At 62.8% G+C, this 19,763-nt stretch overlaps 1 protein-coding gene across 5 annotated transcripts in view; it reads right to left on the minus strand.

Moving 5' to 3' along the window:
- pepd (peptidase D) overlaps positions 1-19,763 on the minus strand; it is a 720,447-nt gene that overhangs the window by 393,770 nt on the left and 306,914 nt on the right. Inside the window, exon 1 of one of the 5 annotated variants that reach the window (XM_072517764.1) lies at positions 3,047-3,120. The exons of the other annotated variants lie outside the window; for them this stretch is intronic. Within the exon in view, the coding sequence (XP_072373865.1) occupies positions 3,047-3,063 (17 nt within the window). The 5' untranslated portion in view covers positions 3,064-3,120. Of the gene's footprint in view, positions 1-3,046; positions 3,121-19,763 lie in introns of those variants that run through there. 5 annotated transcript variants of the gene reach the window in all.

Raw genomic sequence — 19,763 nt, forward strand, 5'->3', positions numbered from 1 at the left:
ATCAAACTAACTGGGAATCTCATGACAGCCAAACTCTCAATACACAGAACTATCAATCTGCCAGATCAAGTGCAACACGGGCTGAAATACAGATTACAACTCCTTCCACACTGTCCTCATTAAACACTCGCAGGACAGGTGCAGCACGGGGTTAGATACAGAGTAAAGCTCCCTCTACACTGTCCCTATCAAACACTCGCAGGACAGGTACAGCACGGGGTTAGATACAGAGTAAAGCTCTCTCTACACTGTCCCCATCAAACACTCCCGGGACAGGTACAGCACGGGGTTAGATACAGAGTAAAGCTCCCTCTACACTGTCCCCACCAAACACTCCCAGGACAGGTACAGCACAGGGTTAGATACAGAGTAAAGCTCCCTCTACACTGTCCTCATCAAACAGTCCCAGGACAGGTACAGCACGGGGTTAGATACACAGTAAAGCTCCCTCTACACTGTCCCCATCAAACATCTTCCAGGACAAGTACAGCACGGGGTTAGATACAGAGTAAAGCGCCCTCTACGTTGTCCCCATCAAACACTCCCAGGACAGGTACAGCACGGGGTTAGATACAGAGTTAAGCTCCCTCTACACTGTCCCCGTCAAACACTCCCAGGACAGATACAGCACGGGGTTAGATACAGAGTAAAGCTCCCTCTACACTGTCCCCATCAAACATCTCCCAGGACAAGTACAGCACGGGGTTAGATACAGAGTAAAGCGCCCTCTACGTTGTCCCCATCAAACACTCCCAGGACAGGTACAGCATGGGGTTAGATACAGAGTAATGCTCCCTCTACACTGTCCCCGTCAAACACTCCCAGGACAGGTACAGCACGGGTTAGATACAGAGTAAAGCTCCCTCTACACCGTCCCCATCAGTCACTCCCAGGACAGGTACAGCACGGGGTTAGATACAGAGTAAAGCTCCTTCTACACTGTCCCTGTCAAACACTCCCAGGACAGGTACAGCACGGGGTCAGATACAGAGTAAAGCTCCCTCTACACTGTCCCCCTCAAACACTCCCAGGACAACTGCGGCATGGAGTTAGATGCAGCGTAAATAGGAGGCACGGTAGCACAGTGGTTAGCACTGTTGCTTCACAGCTCCAAGGTTCCAGGTTCAATTCCTGGCTTGGGTCACTGTCTGTGCGGACATTCTCTCAGTATGTGCGTGGGTTTCCTCCGGGTGCTCCATCTTTCCTCCCACAGTTCAAAGATGTGCATGTTAGGTGGATTGGCCATGCTAAATTGCCCTTCGTGTCCAAAAAGGTTAGGTGGGGTTACTGGGTTAGGATAGGTTGGAGGTATGGGTGGAGGTGCTTAGGTGGGGTACAGCGCGGGTTGGATACAGAAGACAGCTCCGTCTCCAACAGGAAATGACTTGATACATGGCCTCGGTGGAGAGAAATTCCCTGAGGCCAAATAACACGGCAGCGGCCGTTGATAGCGGGATGGCGTTGCAGCCAATGGGGACAACCCCGCTAAACACGCCCACAACGGAGCATAGATTTTTTTCCCACTGAATCGCTCCCCTTCACTGTTTCTGTTTCCACAGATATTGCCAGACCTGCTGAGTATTTCAGTAATTTCTGTTTTTAATCCCGATTGAATTTATCTACCCTCTCAAACCCCTTCATAATGTTAAAGACCGTCTGTCAGGTCACCTCTTGAGATAGAGTCTCAAGGTATTCAGTGTACCTGATTTACCCAATTCATGTCCTGTAGAGATTACACTTTTCAGCCCGAGACAAATAAACAATAATAATAGGCTTCTAAACAGATTAGTTACCCAATTAAATCAAACTAAGTGTGGGTACGGTGTCAGAAAGCAGTAACTGTGAAATAACAAATTCAGCAGACAATAGATTGCTCACATTCGGAGCCACCTCCAGCCCTGGGCCCAGAGATTCTCCCCTCAGGAGAGCCCACCCCAGCCACATGGAAACCCCTTCCCTCAGGAACTCTCCAATTTGTCCCCTTCCCCACCCAGCCTGACAGCAAATCCCCAGGTCCCACCAGCCCCCCCATACCCGGCCCCAAGCTTCTCCCATTTCCCTCACTAACCACCCAGACCGGACCCCACACCATCCCACAGGATCCCGGGGATCTCCACCTGGAGCTCTCCCCTCCACCCGGATGTCGGCGATCTCCCCTCCACCTGAAATCTCCCCCTCCACCCGGGGATCTCCCCTCCATCGGATCCCAGGGATCTCCCCTCCACCGGATCCCGGGGATCTCCCCTCCACCCGGATCCCTCCCCTCCACCAGATCCTGGGGATCTCCCCTCCACTCCACCCGGAGCCCAGAGATCTCCCCTCCATCGGATCCCAGGTTTCTCCCCTCCACCCGGATCCCGGGGTCTTCCCTCCACCGGATCCCGGAGATCTCCCCTCCACCCGGGATCTCTTCCCTCCAACCAAGGATCTCCCCTCCATCGGATCCCAGGGATCTCCCCTCGACCCGTATATCTCCCCTCCACCAGACCCCGGGGTTCACCCCACCAACCGGATATCTCCCCTCTACTGGATCCCAGGGATCGCCCCTCCACCCAGATCCCAGGGATCTCCCATTCCGCCGGATCCCGGGGATCTCCCCTCCACCCCAGCCGGCCTCCCCCCGCTCCGGCCCCGGGCTCTCCCCGCTCCGGGCTCTCCCCGCTCCGGGCCCCGGGCTCTCCCCGCTCCGGGCCCCGGGCTCTCCCCGCTCCGGGCCCCGGGCTCTCCCCGCTCCGGGCTCTCCCCGCTCCGGGCCCCGGGCTCTCCCCGCTCCGGGCCCCGGGCTCTCCCCGCTCCGGGCCCCGGGCTCTCCCCGCTCCGGGCCCCGGGCTCTCCCCGCTCCGGGCCCCGGGCTCTCCCCGCTCCGGGCCCCGGGCTCTCCCCGCTCCGGGCCCCGGGCTCTCCCCGCTCCGGGCCCCGGGCTCTCCCCGCTCCGGGCCCCGGGCTCTCCCCGCTCCGGGCCCCGGGCTCTCCCCGCTCCGGGCACCGGGCCCCGGGCTCTCCCCGCTCCGGGCCCCGGGCTCTCCCCGCTCCGGGCGGCACTCACGCTTCTCCAGCCGCCATCCCGCTCGCGCTGACGTGATCAAACTGATGGATGATCGCGCGCTGGCCCCGCCCCAAGTAAACCGACCAATCGGAGATGGTGGGCGAGGCCAGCGCGCGGAACCCTGGGACTTGTAGTTTGGTATCCTCCACTCCCAATGGATAGCGTACCTGGCTCCGCCCACGCGGAGCCACGCCCACAAAGGCCACGCCTACCCTCAACCCCGCCCACAGAGGGCTGGGATCAGACTGTGCCGGCTGCTGGGATCAGACTGAGCCGGGTGTTGGGATCAGACTGTGCCGGGTGCTGGGATCAGACTGAGCCGGGTGTTGGGATCAGACTGTGCCGGGGGCTGGGATCAGACTGAGCCGGGTGTTGGGATCAGACTGTGCCGGGTGCTGGGATCAGACTGTGCTGTGTGTTGGGATCAGACTGTGCCGGGTGCTGGGATCAGACTGTGCCGGGTGTTGGGATCAGACTGAGCCGGGTGTTGGGATCAGACTGTGCCGGGTGCTGGGATCAGACTGAGCCGGGTGTTGGGATCAGACTGTGCCGGGTGCTGGGATCAGACTGTGCCGGGTGTTGGGATCAGACTGAGCCGAGTGCTGGGATCAGACTGTGCCGGGGGCTGGGATCAGACTGTGCCGGGTGCTGGGATCAGACTGAGCCGGGTGCTGGGATCAGACTGTGCCGGGTGCTGGGATCAGACTGAGCCGGGTGCTGGGATCAGACTGTGCCGGGTGCTGGGATCAGACTGTGCCGGGGGCTGGGATCAGACTGTGCCGGGTGCTGGGATCAGACTGTGCCGGGTGCTGGGATCAGACTGTGCCGGGTGTTGGGATCAGACTGAGCCGGGTGTTGGGATCAGACTGTGCCGGGTGCTGGGATCAGACTGAGCCGGGTGCTGGGATCAGACTGAGCCGGGTGTTGGGATCAGACTGAGCCGGGTGATGGGATCAGACTGTGCCGGGGGCTGGGATCAGACTGTGCCGGGTGCTGGGATCAGACTGTGCCGGGTGCTGGGATCAGACTGAGCCGGGTGCTGGGATCAGACTGTGCCGGGTGCTGGGATCAGACTGAGCCAGGTGCTGGGATCAGACTGTGCCGGGTGCTGGGATCAGACTGTGCCGGGTGCTGGGATCAGACTGTGCCGGGTGCTGGGATCAGACTGTGCCGGGTGTTGGGATCAGACTGTGCCGGGTGTTGGGATCAGACTGTGCCGGGTGTTGGGATCAGACTGTGCCGGGTGCTGGGATCAGACTGTGCCGAGTGCTGGGATCAGACTGTGCCGGGTGCTGGGATCAGACTGAGCCGGGTGTTGGGATCAGACTGTGCCGAGTGCTGGGATCAGACTGTGCCGGGTGTTGGGATCAGACTGTGCCGGGTGCTGGGATCAGACTGAGCCGGGTGCTGGGATCAGACTGTGCCGAGTGCTGGGATCAGACTGTGCCGGGTGTTGGGATCAGACTGTGCCGGGTGCTGGGATCAGACTGAGCCGGGTGTTGGGATCAGACTGTGCCGGGGGCTGGGATCAGACTGAGCCGGGTGCTGGGATCAGACTGTGCCGGGTGCTGGGATCAGACTGAGCCGGGTGTTGGGATCAGACTGTGCCGGGTGCTGGGATCAGACTGAGCCGGGTGTTGGGATCAGACTGTGCCGGGTTTTGGGATCAGACTGTGCCGGGTGCTGGGATCAGACTGTGCCGGGTGTTGGGATCAGACTGTGCCGGGTGCTGGGATCAGACTGTGCCGGGTTCTGGGATCAGACTGTGCCGGGTGTTGGTATCAGACTGTGCCGGGTGTTGGGATCAGACTGTGCCGGGTGTTGGGATCAGACTGTGCCGGGTGTTGGGATCATACTGTGCCGGGTGTTGGGATCAGACTGTGCCGGGTGCTGGGATCAGACTGTGCCGAGTGCTGGGATCAGACTGTGCCGGGTGCTGGGATCAGACTGAGCCGCGTGTTGGGATCAGACTGTGCCGACTGCTGGGATCAGACTGTGCCGGGTGTTGGGATCAGACTGTGCCGGGTGCTGGGATCAGACTGAGCCGGGTGCTGGGATCAGACTGTGCCGAGTGCTGGGATCAGACTGTGCCGCGTGTTGGGATCAGACTGTGCCGACTGCTGGGATCAGACTGTGCCGGGTGTTGGGATCAGACTGTGCCGGGGGCTGGGATCAGACTGAGCCGGGTGCTGGGATCAGACTGTGCCGGGTGCTGGGATCAGACTGAGCCGGGTGTTGGGACAGACTGTGCCGGGTGCTGGGATCAGACTGTGCCGGGTGTTGGGATCAGACTGTGCCAGGTGTTGGGATCAGACTGTGCCGGGTGCTGGGATCAGACTGTGCCGGGTGTAGGGATCAGACTGTGCCGGGTGTTGGGATCAGACTGAGCCGGATGTTGGGATCAGACTGTGCCAGGTGTTGGGATCAGACTGTGCCGGGTGCTGGGATCAGACTGAGCCGGGTGTTGGGATCAGACTGTGCCGGGGGCTGGGATCAGACTGAGCCGGGTGCTGGGATCAGACTGTGCCGGGTGTTGGGATCAGACTGTGCCGGGTGCTGGGATCAGACTGAGCCGGGTGTTGGGATCACACTGTGCCGGGTGCTGGGATCAGACTGTGCCGAGTGCTGGGATCAGACTGTGCCGGGTGTTGGGATCAGACTGTGCCGGGTGCTGGGATCAGACTGAGCCGGGTGTTGGGATCAGACTGTGCCGGGTGCTGGGATCAGACTGTGCCGAGTGCTGGGATCAGACTGTGCCGGGTGTTGGGATCAGACTGTGCCGGGTGCTGGGATCAGACTGTGCCGGGTGCTGGGATCAGACTGAGCCGGGTGCTGGGATCAGACTGTGCCGGGTGTTGGGATCAGACTGTGCCGGGTGCTGGGATCAGACTGAGCCGGGTGTTGGGATCACACTGTGCCGGGTGCTGGGATCAGACTGTGCCGAGTGCTGGGATCAGACTGTGCCGGGTGTTGGGATCAGACTGTGCCGGGTGCTGGGATCAGACTGAGCCGGGTGTTGGGATCAGACTGTGCCGGGTGCCGGGATCAGACTGTGCCGGGTGTTGGGATCAGACTGTGCCGGGTGCTGGGATCAGACTGTGCCGGGTGCTGGGATCAGACTGTGCCGGGTGCTGGGATCAGACTGTGCCGGGTGTTGGGATCAGACTGTGCCGGGTGCAGGGATCAGACTGTGCCGGGTGTTGGGATCAGACTGTGCCGGGTGCTGGGATCAGACTGTGCCGGGTGTTGGGATCACACTGTGCCGGGTGCTGGGATCAGACTGTGCCGGGTGCTGGGATCAGACTGAGCCGGGTGTTGGGATCAGACTGTGCCGGGTGCTGGGATCAGACTGTGCCGGGTGTTGGGATCACACTGTGCCGGGTGTTGGGATCACACTGTGCCGGGTGCTGGGATCAGACGGTGCCGGGTGCTGGGATCAGACTGTGCCGGGTGCTGGGATCAGACTGAGCCGGGTGTTGGGATCAGACTGTGCCGGGTGCTGGGATCAGACTGTGCCGGGTGTTGGGATCAGACTGTGCCGGGTGCTGGGATCAGACTGTGCCGGGTGCTGGGATCAGACTGAGCCGGGTGCTGGGATCAGACTGAGCCGGGTGCTGGGATCAGACAGTGCCGGGTGCTGGGATCAGACTGTGCCGGGTGCTGGGATCAGACTGAGCCGGGTGCTGGGATCAGACTGTGCCGGGTGCTGGGATCAGACTGTGCCGGGTGCTGGGATCAGACTGTGCCGGGTGCTGGGATCAGACTGTGCCGGGTGCTGGGATCAGACTGTGCCGGGTGCTGGGATCAGACTGAGCCGGGTGCTGGGATCAGACTGAGCCGGGTGCTGGGATCAGACAGTGCCGGGTGCTGGGATCAGACTGTGCCGGGTGCTGGGATCAGACTGAGCCGGGTGCTGGGATCAGACTGTGCCGGGTGCTGGGATCAGACTGTGCCGGGTGCTGGGATCAGACTGTGCCGGGTGCTGGGATCAGACTGTGCCGGGTGCTGGGATCAGACTGTGCCGGGTGCTGGGATCAGACTGAGCCGGGTGTTGGGATCAGACTGTGCCGGGTGCTGGGATCAGACTGTGCCGGGTGTTGGGATCAGACTGTGCCGCGTGCTGGGATCACACTGTGCCGGGTGCTGGGATCAGACGGTGCCGGGTGCTGGGATCAGACTGTGCCGGGTGCTGGGATCAGACTGAGCCGGGTGTTGGGATCAGACTGTGCCGGGTGCTGGGATCAGACTGTGCCGGGTGCTGGGATCAGACTGAGCCGGGTGTTGGGATCAGACTGTGCCGGGTGCTGGGATCAGACTGTGCCGGGTGCTGGGATCAGACTGTGCCGGGTGCTGGGATCAGACTGTGCCGGGTGTTGGGATCAGACTGTGCCGGGTGCTGGGATCAGACTGTGCCGGGGGCTGGGATCAGACTGTGCCGGGTGCTGGGATCAGACTCTGCCGGGTGCTGGGATCAGACTGTGCCGGGTGCTGGGATCAGACTGTGCCGGGTGCTGGGATCAGACTGTGCCGAGTGCTGGGATCAGACTGTGCCGGGTGCTGGGATCAGACTGAGCCGGGTGTTGGGATCAGACTGAGCCGGGTGTTGGGATCAGACTGAGCCGGGTGCTGGGATCAGACTGTGCCGGGTGCTGGGATCAGACTGTGCCGGGTGCTGGGATCAGACTGTACCGGGTGCTGGGATCAGACTGAGCCGGGTGCTGGGATCAGACTGTGCCGGGGGCTGGGATCAGACTGTGCCGGGTGTTGGGATCAGACTGTGCCGGATGCTGGGATCAGACTGTGCCGGGTGATGGGATCAGACTGTGCCGGGTGCTGGGATCAGACTGAGCCGGGTGTTGGGATCAGACTGAGCCGGGTGCTGGGATCAGACTGAGCCGGGTGCTGGGATCAGACTGAGCCGGGTGCTGGGATCAGACTGTGCCGGGTGCTGGGATCAGACTGTGCCGGGTGTTGGGATCAGACTGTGCCGGGTGTTGGGATCAGACTGAGCCGGGTGCTGGGATCAGACTGAGCCGGGTGCTGGGATCAGACTGTGCCGGGTGCTGGGATCAGACTGTGCCGGGGGCTGGGATCAGACTGTGCCGGGTGCTGGGATCAGACTGTGCCGGGTGCTGGGATCAGACTGAGCCGGGTGCTGGGATCAGACTGTGCCGGGTGCTGGGATCAGACTGAGCCGGGTGCTGGGATCAGACTGTGCCGGGTGCTGGGATCAGACTGTGCCGGGTGTTGGGATCAGACTGAGCCGGGTGTTGGGATCAGACTGTGCCGGGTGCTGGGATCAGACTGAGCCGGGTGCTGGGATCAGACTGAGCCGGGTGTTGGGATCAGACTGAGCCGGGTGTTGGGATCAGACTGTGCCGGGGGCTGGGATCAGACTGTGCCGGGTGCTGGGATCAGACTGTGCCGGGTGCTGGGATCAGACTGAGCCGGGTGCTGGGATCAGACTGTGCCGGGTGCTGGGATCAGACTGAGCCAGGTGCTGGGATCAGACTGTGCCGGGTGCTGGGATCAGACTGTGCCGGGTGCTGGGATCAGACTGTGCCGGGTGCTGGGATCAGACTGTGCCGGGTGTTGGGATCAGACTGTGCCGGGTGTTGGGATCAGACTGTGCCGGGTGTTGGGATCAGACTGTGCCGGGTGCTGGGATCAGACTGTGCCGAGTGCTGGGATCAGACTGTGCCGGGTGCTGGGATCAGACTGAGCCGGGTGTTGGGATCAGACTGTGCCGAGTGCTGGGATCAGACTGTGCCGGGTGTTGGGATCAGACTGTGCCGGGTGCTGGGATCAGACTGAGCCGGGTGCTGGGATCAGACTGTGCCGAGTGCTGGGATCAGACTGTGCCGGGTGTTGGGATCAGACTGTGCCGGGTGCTGGGATCAGACTGAGCCGGGTGTTGGGATCAGACTGTGCCGGGGGCTGGGATCAGACTGAGCCGGGTGCTGGGATCAGACTGTGCCGGGTGCTGGGATCAGACTGAGCCGGGTGTTGGGATCAGACTGTGCCGGGTGCTGGGATCAGACTGAGCCGGGTGTTGGGATCAGACTGTGCCGGGTTTTGGGATCAGACTGTGCCGGGTGCTGGGATCAGACTGTGCCGGGTTTTGGGATCAGACTGTGCCGGGTGCTGGGATCAGACTGTGCCGGGTGCTGGGATCAGACTGTGCCGGGTGCTGGGATCAGACTGAGCCGGGTGTTGGGACAGACTGTGCCGGGTGCTGGGATCAGACTGAGCCGGGTGTTGGGATCAGACTGTGCCGGGTGTTGGGATCAGACTGTGCCGGGTGCTGGGATCAGACTGAGCCGGGTGCTGGGATCAGACTGAGCCGGGTGCTGGGATCAGACTGAGCCGGGTGTTGGGATCAGACTGTGCCGGGGGCTGGGATCAGACTGAGCCGGGTGCTGGGATCAGACTGTGCCGGGTGTTGGGATCAGACTGTGCCGGGTGCTGGGATCAGACTGAGCCGGGTGTTGGGATCACACTGTGCCGGGTGCTGGGATCAGACTGTGCCGAGTGCTGGGATCAGACTGTGCCGGGTGTTGGGATCAGACTGTGCCGGGTGCTGGGATCAGACTGAGCCGGGTGTTGGGATCAGACTGTGCCGGGTGCTGGGATCAGACTGTGCCGAGTGCTGGGGTCAGACTGTGCCGGGTGTTGGGATCAGACTGTGCCGGGTGCTGGGATCAGACTGTGCCGGGTGCTGGGATCAGACTGAGCCGGGTGCTGGGATCAGACTGTGCCGGGTGTTGGGATCAGACTGTGCCGGGTGCTGGGATCAGACTGAGCCGGGTGTTGGGATCACACTGTGCCGGGTGCTGGGATCAGACTGTGCCGAGTGCTGGGATCAGACTGTGCCGGGTGTTGGGATCAGACTGTGCCGGGTGCTGGGATCAGACTGAGCCGGGTGTTGGGATCAGACTGTGCCGGGTGCCGGGATCAGACTGTGCCGGGTGTTGGGATCAGACTGTGCCGGGTGCTGGGATCAGACTGTGCCGGGTGCTGGGATCAGACTGTGCCGGGTGCTGGGATCAGACTGTGCCGGGTGTTGGGATCAGACTGTGCCGGGTGCAGGGATCAGACTGTGCCGGGTGTTGGGATCAGACTGTGCCGGGTGCTGGGATCAGACTGTGCCGGGTGTTGGGATCACACTGTGCCGGGTGCTGGGATCAGACTGTGCCGGGTGCTGGGATCAGACTGAGCCGGGTGCTGGGATCAGACTGTGCCGGGTGCTGGGATCAGACTGTGCCGCGTGTTGGGATCACACTGTGCCGGGTGTTGGGATCACACTGTGCCGGGTGCTGGGATCAGACGGTGCCGGGTGCTGGGATCAGACTGTGCCGGGTGCTGGGATCAGACTGAGCCGGGTGTTGGGATCAGACTGTGCCGGGTGCTGGGATCAGACTGTGCCGGGTGTTGGGATCAGACTGTGCCGGGTGCTGGGATCAGACTGTGCCGGGTGCTGGGATCAGACTGAGCCGGGTGCTGGGATCAGACTGAGCCGGGTGCTGGGATCAGACAGTGCCGGGTGCTGGGATCAGACTGTGCCGGGTGCTGGGATCAGACTGAGCCGGGTGCTGGGATCAGACTGTGCCGGGTGCTGGGATCAGACTGTGCCGGGTGCTGGGATCAGACTGTGCCGGGTGCTGGGATCAGACTGTGCCGGGTGCTGGGATCAGACTGTGCCGGGTGCTGGGATCAGACTGAGCCGGGTGCTGGGATCAGACTGTGCCGGGTGCTGGGATCAGACTGAGCCGGGTGTTGGGATCAGACTGTGCCGAGTGCTGGGATCAGACTGTGCCGGGTGTTGGGATCAGACTGTGCCGGGTGCTGGGATCAGACTGAGCCGGGTGCTGGGATCAGACTGTGCCGAGTGCTGGGATCAGACTGTGCCGGGTGTTGGGATCAGACTGTGCCGGGTGCTGGGATCAGACTGAGCCGGGTGTTGGGATCAGACTGTGCCGGGGGCTGGGATCAGACTGAGCCGGGTGCTGGGATCAGACTGTGCCGGGTGCTGGGATCAGACTGAGCCGGGTGTTGGGACAGACTGTGCCGGGTGCTGGGATCAGACTGAGCCGGGTGTTGGGATCAGACTGTGCCGGGTGTTGGGATCAGACTGTGCCGGGTGCTGGGATCAGACTGAGCCGGGTGTTGGGATCAGACTGTGCCGGGGGCTGGGATCAGACTGAGCCGGGTGCTGGGATCAGACTGTGCCGGGTGTTGGGATCAGACTGTGCCGGGTGCTGGGATCAGACTGAGCCGGGTGTTGGGATCACACTGTGCCGGGTGCTGGGATCAGACTGTGCCGAGTGCTGGGATCAGACTGTGCCGGGTGTTGGGATCAGACTGTGCCGGGTGCTGGGATCAGACTGAGCCGGGTGTTGGGATCAGACTGTGCCGGGTGCTGGGATCAGACTGTGCCGAGTGCTGGGATCAGACTGTGCCGGGTGTTGGGATCAGACTGTGCCGGGTGTTGGGATCAGACTGTGCCGGGTGTTGGGATCAGACTGAGCCGGGTGTTGGGATCAGACTGAGCCGGGTGTTGGGATCAGACTGAGCCGGGTGCTGGGATCAGACTGTGCCGGGTGCTGGGATCAGACTGTGCCGGGTGCTGGGATCAGACTGTGCCGGGTGCTGGGATCAGACTGTGCCGGGTGTTGGGATCAGACGGTGCCGGGTGCTGGGATAAGACTGTGCCGGGTGCTGGGATCAGACGGTGCCGGGTGCTGGGATCAGACTGTGCCGGGTGCTGGGATCAGACTGTGCCGGGTGCTGGGATCAGACTGTGCCGGGTGCTGGGATCAGTCTGAGCCGGGTGTTGGGATCAGACTGAGCCGGGTATTGGGATCAGACTGTGCCGGGTGCTGGGATCAGACTGTGCCGGGTGCTGGGATCACACTGTGCCGGGTGCTGGGATCAGACTGTGCCGGGTGCTGGGATCAGACTGTGCCGGGTGCTGGGATCAGACGGTGCCGGGTGCTGGGATCAGACGGTGCCGGGTGCTGGGATCAGACTGTGCCGGGTGTTGGGATCAGACTGTGCCGGGTGCTGGGATCAGACTGTGCCGGGTGCTGGGATCAGACTGTGCCGGGTGCTGGGATCAGACTGTGCCGGGTGCTGGAATCAGACTGTGCCGTGTGCTGGGATCAGACTGTGCCGGGTGTTGGGATCAGACTGTGCCGGGTGCTGGGATCAGACTGTGCCGGGTGCTGGGATCAGACTGTGCCGGGTGCTGGGATCAGACTGTGCCGGGTGCTGGGATCAGACTGAGCCGGGTGCTGGGATCAGACTGAGCCGGGTGCTGGGATCAGACAGTGCCGGGTGCTGGGATCAGACTGTGCCGGGTGCTGGGATCAGACTGTGCCGGGTGTTGGGATCAGACTGTGCCGCGTGCTGGGATCACACTGTGCCGGGTGCTGGGATCAGACGGTGCCGGGTGCTGGGATCAGACTGTGCCGGGTGCTGGGATCAGACTGAGCCGGGTGTTGGGATCAGACTGTGCCGGGTGCTGGGATCAGACTGTGCCGGGTGCTGGGATCAGACTGAGCCTGGTGTTGGGATCAGACTGTGCCGGGTGCTGGGATCAGACTGTGCGGGTGCTGGGATCAGACTGTGCCGGGTGTTGGGATCAGACTGCGCCGGGTGCTGGGATCAGACTGTGCCGGGGGCTGGGATCAGACTGTGCCGGGTGCTGGGATCAGACAGTGCCGGGTGCTGGGATCAGACTGTGCCGGGTGCTGGGATCAGACTGTGCCGGGTGCTGGGATCAGACTGTGCCGAGTGCTGGGATCAGACTGTGCCGGGTGCTGGGATCAGACTGAGCCGGGTGTTGGGATCAGACTGAGCCGGGTGTTGGGATCAGACTGAGCCGGGTGCTGGGATCAGACTGTGCCGGGTGCTGGGATCAGACTGTGCCGGGTGCTGGGATCAGACTGTGCCGGGTGCTGGGATCAGACTGTGCCGGGTGCTGGGATCAGACTGTGCCGGGTGCTGGGATCAGACTGAGCCGGGTGTTGGGATCAGACTGTACCGGGTGCTGGGATCAGACTGTGCCGGGTGCTGGGATCAGACTGTGCCGGGTGCTGGGATCAGACTGTGCCGGGTGCTGGGATCAGACTGTGCCGGGTGCTGGGATCAGACTGAGCCGGGTGTTGGGATCAGACTGTACCGGGTGCTGGGATCAGACTGTGCCGGGTGCTGGGATCAGACTGTGCCGGGTGTTGGGATCAGACTGTGCCGGGTGCTGGGGTCAGACTGTGCCGGGGGCTGGGATCAGACTGTGCCGGGTGCTGGGATCAGACTGTGCCGGGTGCTGGGATCAGACTGTGCCGGGGGCTGGGATAAGACTTTGCCGGGTGTTGGGATCAGACTGTGCCGGGTGCTGGGATCAGACTGTGCCGGGTGTTGGGATCAGACTGTGCCGGGTGTTGGGATCAGACTGAGCCGGGTGTTGGGATCAGACTGAGCCGGGTGTTGGGATCAGACTGAGCCGGGTGCTGGGATCAGACTGTGCCGGGTGCTGGGATCAGACTGTGCCGGGTGCTGGGATCAGACTGTGCCGGGTGCTGGGATCAGACTGTGCCGGGTGTTGGGATCAGACGGTGCCGGGTGCTGGGATCAGACTGTGCCGGGTGCTGGGATCAGACGGTGCCGGGTGCTGGGATCAGACTGTGCCGGGTGCTGGGATCAGACTGTGCCGGGTGCTGGGATCAGACTGTGCCGGGTGCTGGGATCAGTCTGAGCCGGGTGTTGGGATCAGACTGAGCCGGGTATTGGGATCAGACTGTGCCGGGTGCTGGGATCAGACTGTGCCGGGTGCTGGGATCAGACTGTGCCGGGTGCTGGGATCAGACTGTGCCGGGTGCTGGGATCAGACTGTGCCGGGTGCTGGGATCAGACGGTGCCGGGTGCTGGGATCAGACGGTGCCGGGTGCTGGGATCAGACTGTGCCGGGTGTTGGGATCAGACTGTGCCGGGTGCTGGGATCAGACTGTGCCGGGTGCTGGGATCAGACTGTGCCGGGTGCTGGGATCAGACTGTGCCGGGTGCTGGAATCAGACTGTGCCGGGTGCTGGGATCAGACTGTGCCGGGTGTTGGGATCAGACTGTGCCGGGTGCTGGGATCAGACTGTGCCGGGTGCTGGGATCAGACTGTGCCGGGTGCTGGGATCAGACTGTGCCGGGTGTTGGGATCAGACTGTGCGTGCTGGGATCAGACTGTGCCGGGTGCTGGGATCAGACTGTGCCGGGTGCTGGGATCAGACTGTGCCGGGTGCTGGGATCAGACTGTGCCGGGTGCTGGGATCAGACTGTGCCGGGTGTTGGGATCAGACTGTGCCGGGTGCTGGGATCAGACTGTGCCGGGTGCTGGGATCAGACTGTGCCGGGTGCTGGGATCAGACTGTGCCGGGTGTTGGGATCAGACTGTGCGTGCTGGGATCAGACTGTGCCGGGTGCTGGGATCAGACTGTGCCGGGTGCTGGGATGAGACTGTGCCGGGTGCTGGGATCAGACTGTTCCGGGTGCTGGGATCAGACTGTGCCGTGTGTTGGGATCAGACTGTGCCGGGTGCTGTGATCAGACTGTGCCGGGTGCTGTGATCAGACTGTGCCGGGTGCTGGGATCAGACTGTGCCGGGTGCTGCGATCAGACTGTGCCAGGTGCTGGGATCAGACTGTGCCGGGTGCTGGGATCAGACTGTGCCGGGTGCTGGGATCAGAATGTGCCGGGTGCTGGGATCAGAATGTGCCGGGTGTTGGGATCAGACTGTGCCGGGTGCTGGGATCAGACTGTGCCGGGTGCTGGGATCAGACTGTGCCGGGTGCTGGGATCAGACTGTGCCGGGTGCTGGGATCAGACTGAGCCGGGTGCTGGGATCAGACTGTGGCGGGTGCTGGGATCAGACTGTGCTGGGTGTAGGGATCAGACTGTGCCGGGGGCTGGGATCAGACTGTGCCGGGTGCTGGGATCAGACTGTGCCTGGGGCTTGGATCAGACTGTGCCGGGTGCTGGGATCAGACTGTGCCGTGTGTTGGGATCAGACTGTGCCGGGTGTTGGGATCAGACTGTGCCGGGTGCTGGGATCAGACTGTGCCGGGTGCTGGGATCAGACTGTGCCGGGTGCTGGGATCAGACTGTGCCTGGTGTTGGGATCAGACTGTGCCGGGTGCTGGGATCAGACTGTGCCTGGGGCTTGGATCAGACTGTGCCGGGGGCTGGGATCAGACTGTGCCGGGTGCTGGGATCAGACTGTGCCTGGGGCTTGGATCAGACTGTGCCGGGTGCGGGGATCAGACTGTGCCGTGTGTTGGGATCAGACTGTGCCGGGTGTAGGGATCAGACTGTGCCGGGGGCTGGGATCAGACTGTGCCGGGTGGTGGGATCAGACTGTGCCTGGGGCTTGGATCAGACTGTGCCGGGTGCTGGGATCAGACTGTGCCGTGTGTTGGGATCAGACTGTGCCGGGTGTTGGGATCAGACTGTGCCGGGTGCTGGGATCAGACTGTGCCGGGTGCTGGGATCAGACTGTGCCGGGTGCTGGGATCAGACTGTGCCTGGTGTTGGGATCAGACTTGCCGGGTGCTGGGATCAGACTGTGCCTGGGGCTTGGATCAGACTGTGCCGGGGGCTGGGATCAGACTGTGCCGGGTGCTGGGATCAGACTGTGCCTGGGGCTTGGATCAGACTGTGCCGGGTGCGGGGATCAGACTGTGCCGTGTGTTGGGATCAGACTGTGCCGGGTGTAGGGAGCAGACTGTGCCGGGGGCTGGGATCAGACTGTGCCGGGTGCTGGGATCAGACTGTGCCTGGGGCTTGGATCAGACTGTGCCGGGTGCTGGGATCAGACTGTGCCGTGTGTTGGGATCAGACTGTGCCGGGTGTTGGGATCAGACTGTGCCGGGTGCTGGGATCAGACTGTGCCGGGTGCTGGGATCAGACTGTGCCGGGTGCTGGGATCAGACTGTGCCTGGTGTTGGGATCAGACTGTGCCGGGTGCTGGGATCAGACTGTGCCTGGGGCTTGGATCAGACTGTGCCGGGGGCTGGGATCAGACTGTGCCGGGTGCTGGGATCAGACTGTGCCTGGGGCTTGGATCAGACTGTGCCGGGTGCGGGGATCAGACTGTGCCGTGTGTTGGGATCAGACAGTGCCGGGTGTTGGGATCAGACTGTGCCGGGTGCTGGGATCAGACTGTGCCGGGTGCTGGGATCAGACTGTGCCGGGTGCTGGGATCAGACTGTGCCGGGTGTTGGGATCAGACAGTGCCGGGTGTTGGGATCAGACTGTGCCGGGTGCTGGGATCAGACTGAGCCGGGTGTTGGGATCAGACTGTGCCGGGTGCTGGGATCAGACTGTGCCGGGTGCTGGGATCAGACTGTGCCGGGTGCTGGGATCAGACTCTGCCGGGTGCTGGGATCAGTCTGAGCCGGGTGTTGGGATCAGACTGAGCCGGGTATTGGGATCAGACTGTGCCGGGTGCTGGGATCAGACTGTGCCGGGTGCTGGGATCAGACTGTGCCGGGTGCTGGGATCAGACTGTGCCGGGTGCTGGGATCAGACTGTGCCGGGTGCTGGGATCAGACGGTGCCGGGTGCTGGGATCAGACGGTGCCGGGTGCTGGGATCAGACTGTGCCGGGTGTTGGGATCAGACTGTGCCGGGTGCTGGGATCAGACTGTGCCGGGTGCTGGGATCAGACTGTGCCGGGTGCTGGGATCAGACTGTGCCGGGTGCTGGAATCAGACTGTGCCGGGTGCTGGGATCAGACTGTGCCGGGTGTTGGGATCAGACTGTGCCGGGTGCTGGGATCAGACTGTGCCGGGTGCTGGGATCAGACTGTGCCGGGTGCTGGGATCAGACTGTGCCGGGTGTTGGGATCAGACTGTGCGTGCTGGGATCAGACTGTGCCGGGTGCTGGGATCAGACTGTGCCGGGTGCTGGGATCAGACTGTGCCGGGTGCTGGGATCAGACTGTGCCGGGTGCTGGGATCAGACTGTGCCGGGTGTTGGGATCAGACTGTGCCGGGTGCTGGGATCAGACTGTGCCGGGTGCTGGGATCAGACTGTGCCGGGTGCTGGGATCAGACTGTGCCGGGTGTTGGGATCAGACTGTGCGTGCTGGGATCAGACTGTGCCGGGTGCTGGGATCAGACTGTGCCGGGTGCTGGGATGAGACTGTGCCGGGTGCTGGGATCAGACTGTTCCGGGTGCTGGGATCAGACTGTGCCGTGTGTTGGGATCAGACTGTGCCGGGTGCTGTGATCAGACTGTGCCGGGTGCTGTGATCAGACTGTGCCGGGTGCTGGGATCAGACTGTGCCGGGTGCTGCGATCAGACTGTGCCAGGTGCTGGGATCAGACTGTGCCGGGTGCTGGGATCAGACTGTGCCGGGTGCTGGGATCAGAATGTGCCGGGTGCTGGGATCAGAATGTGCCGGGTGTTGGGATCAGACTGTGCCGGGTGCTGGGATCAGACTGTGCCGGGTGCTGGGATCAGACTGTGCCGGGTGCTGGGATCAGACTGTGCCGGGTGCTGGGATCAGACTGAGCCGGGTGCTGGGATCAGACTGTGGCGGGTGCTGGGATCAGACTGTGCTGGGTGTAGGGATCAGACTGTGCCGGGGGCTGGGATCAGACTGTGCCGGGTGCTGGGATCAGACTGTGCCTGGGGCTTGGATCAGACTGTGCCGGGTGCTGGGATCAGACTGTGCCGTGTGTTGGGATCAGACTGTGCCGGGTGTTGGGATCAGACTGTGCCGGGTGCTGGGATCAGACTGTGCCGGGTGCTGGGATCAGACTGTGCCGGGTGCTGGGATCAGACTGTGCCTGGTGTTGGGATCAGACTGTGCCGGGTGCTGGGATCAGACTGTGCCTGGGGCTTGGATCAGACTGTGCCGGGGGCTGGGATCAGACTGTGCCGGGTGCTGGGATCAGACTGTGCCTGGGGCTTGGATCAGACTGTGCCGGGTGCGGGGATCAGACTGTGCCGTGTGTTGGGATCAGACTGTGCCGGGTGTAGGGATCAGACTGTGCCGGGGGCTGGGATCAGACTGTGCCGGGTGGTGGGATCAGACTGTGCCTGGGGCTTGGATCAGACTGTGCCGGGTGCTGGGATCAGACTGTGCCGTGTGTTGGGATCAGACTGTGCCGGGTGTTGGGATCAGACTGTGCCGGGTGCTGGGATCAGACTGTGCCGGGTGCTGGGATCAGACTGTGCCGGGTGCTGGGATCAGACTGTGCCTGGTGTTGGGATCAGACTTGCCGGGTGCTGGGATCAGACTGTGCCTGGGGCTTGGATCAGACTGTGCCGGGGGCTGGGATCAGACTGTGCCGGGTGCTGGGATCAGACTGTGCCTGGGGCTTGGATCAGACTGTGCCGGGTGCGGGGATCAGACTGTGCCGTGTGTTGGGATCAGACTGTGCCGGGTGTAGGGAGCAGACTGTGCCGGGGGCTGGGATCAGACTGTGCCGGGTGCTGGGATCAGACTGTGCCTGGGGCTTGGATCAGACTGTGCCGGGTGCTGGGATCAGACTGTGCCGTGTGTTGGGATCAGACTGTGCCGGGTGTTGGGATCAGACTGTGCCGGGTGCTGGGATCAGACTGTGCCGGGTGCTGGGATCAGACTGTGCCGGGTGCTGGGATCAGACTGTGCCTGGTGTTGGGATCAGACTGTGCCGGGTGCTGGGATCAGACTGTGCCTGGGGCTTGGATCAGACTGTGCCGGGGGCTGGGATCAGACTGTGCCGGGTGCTGGGATCAGACTGTGCCTGGGGCTTGGATCAGACTGTGCCGGGTGCGGGGATCAGACTGTGCCGTGTGTTGGGATCAGACAGTGCCGGGTGTTGGGATCAGACTGTGCCGGGTGCTGGGATCAGACTGTGCCGGGTGCTGGGATCAGACTGTGCCGGGTGCTGGGATCAGACTGTGCCGGGTGTTGGGATCAGACAGTGCCGGGTGTTGGGATCAGACTGTGCCGGGTGCTGGGATCAGACTGAGCCGGGTGTTGGGATCAGACTGTGCCGGGTGCTGGGATCAGACTGTGCCGGGTGCTGGGATCAGACTGTGCCGGGTGCTGGGATCAGACTCTGCCGGGTGCTGGGATCAGACTGTGCCGGGTGTTGGGATCAGACTGTGCCGGGTGCTGGGAACAGACTGTGCCGGGTGCTGGGATCAGAATGTGCCGGGTGTTGGGATCAGACTGTGCCGGGTGCTGGGATCAGACTGTGCCGGGTGCTGGGATCAGACTATGCCGGGTGCTGGGATCAGACTGTGCCGGGTGCTGGGATCAGACTGAGCCGGGTGCTGGGATCAGACTGTGGCGGGTGCTGGAATCAGACTGTGCTGGGTGTAGGGATCAGACTGTGCCGGGTGCTGGGATCAGACTGAGCCGGGTGCTGGAATCAGACTGTGCTGGGTGTAGGGATCAGACTGTGCCGGGTGCTGGGATCAGACTGTGCCGGGTGTAGGGATCAGACTGTGCCGGGTGTTGGAATCAGACTGTGCCGGGTGCTAGGATCAGACTGTGCCGGGTGCTGGGATCAGACTGTGCCGGGTGCTGGGATCAGACTGAGCCGGGTGCTGGGATCAGACTGTGCCGGGTGCTGGGATCAGACTGTGCCGGGTGCTGGAATCAGACTGTGCCGGGTGTAGGGATCAGACTGTGCCGGTTGTTGGGATCAGACTGTGCCGGGTGCTGGGATCAG

This window comes from Scyliorhinus torazame, chromosome 10 (assembly GCF_047496885.1).
Source record: "Scyliorhinus torazame isolate Kashiwa2021f chromosome 10, sScyTor2.1, whole genome shotgun sequence".
Classification (NCBI taxonomy): domain Eukaryota; kingdom Metazoa; phylum Chordata; class Chondrichthyes; order Carcharhiniformes; family Scyliorhinidae; genus Scyliorhinus; species Scyliorhinus torazame.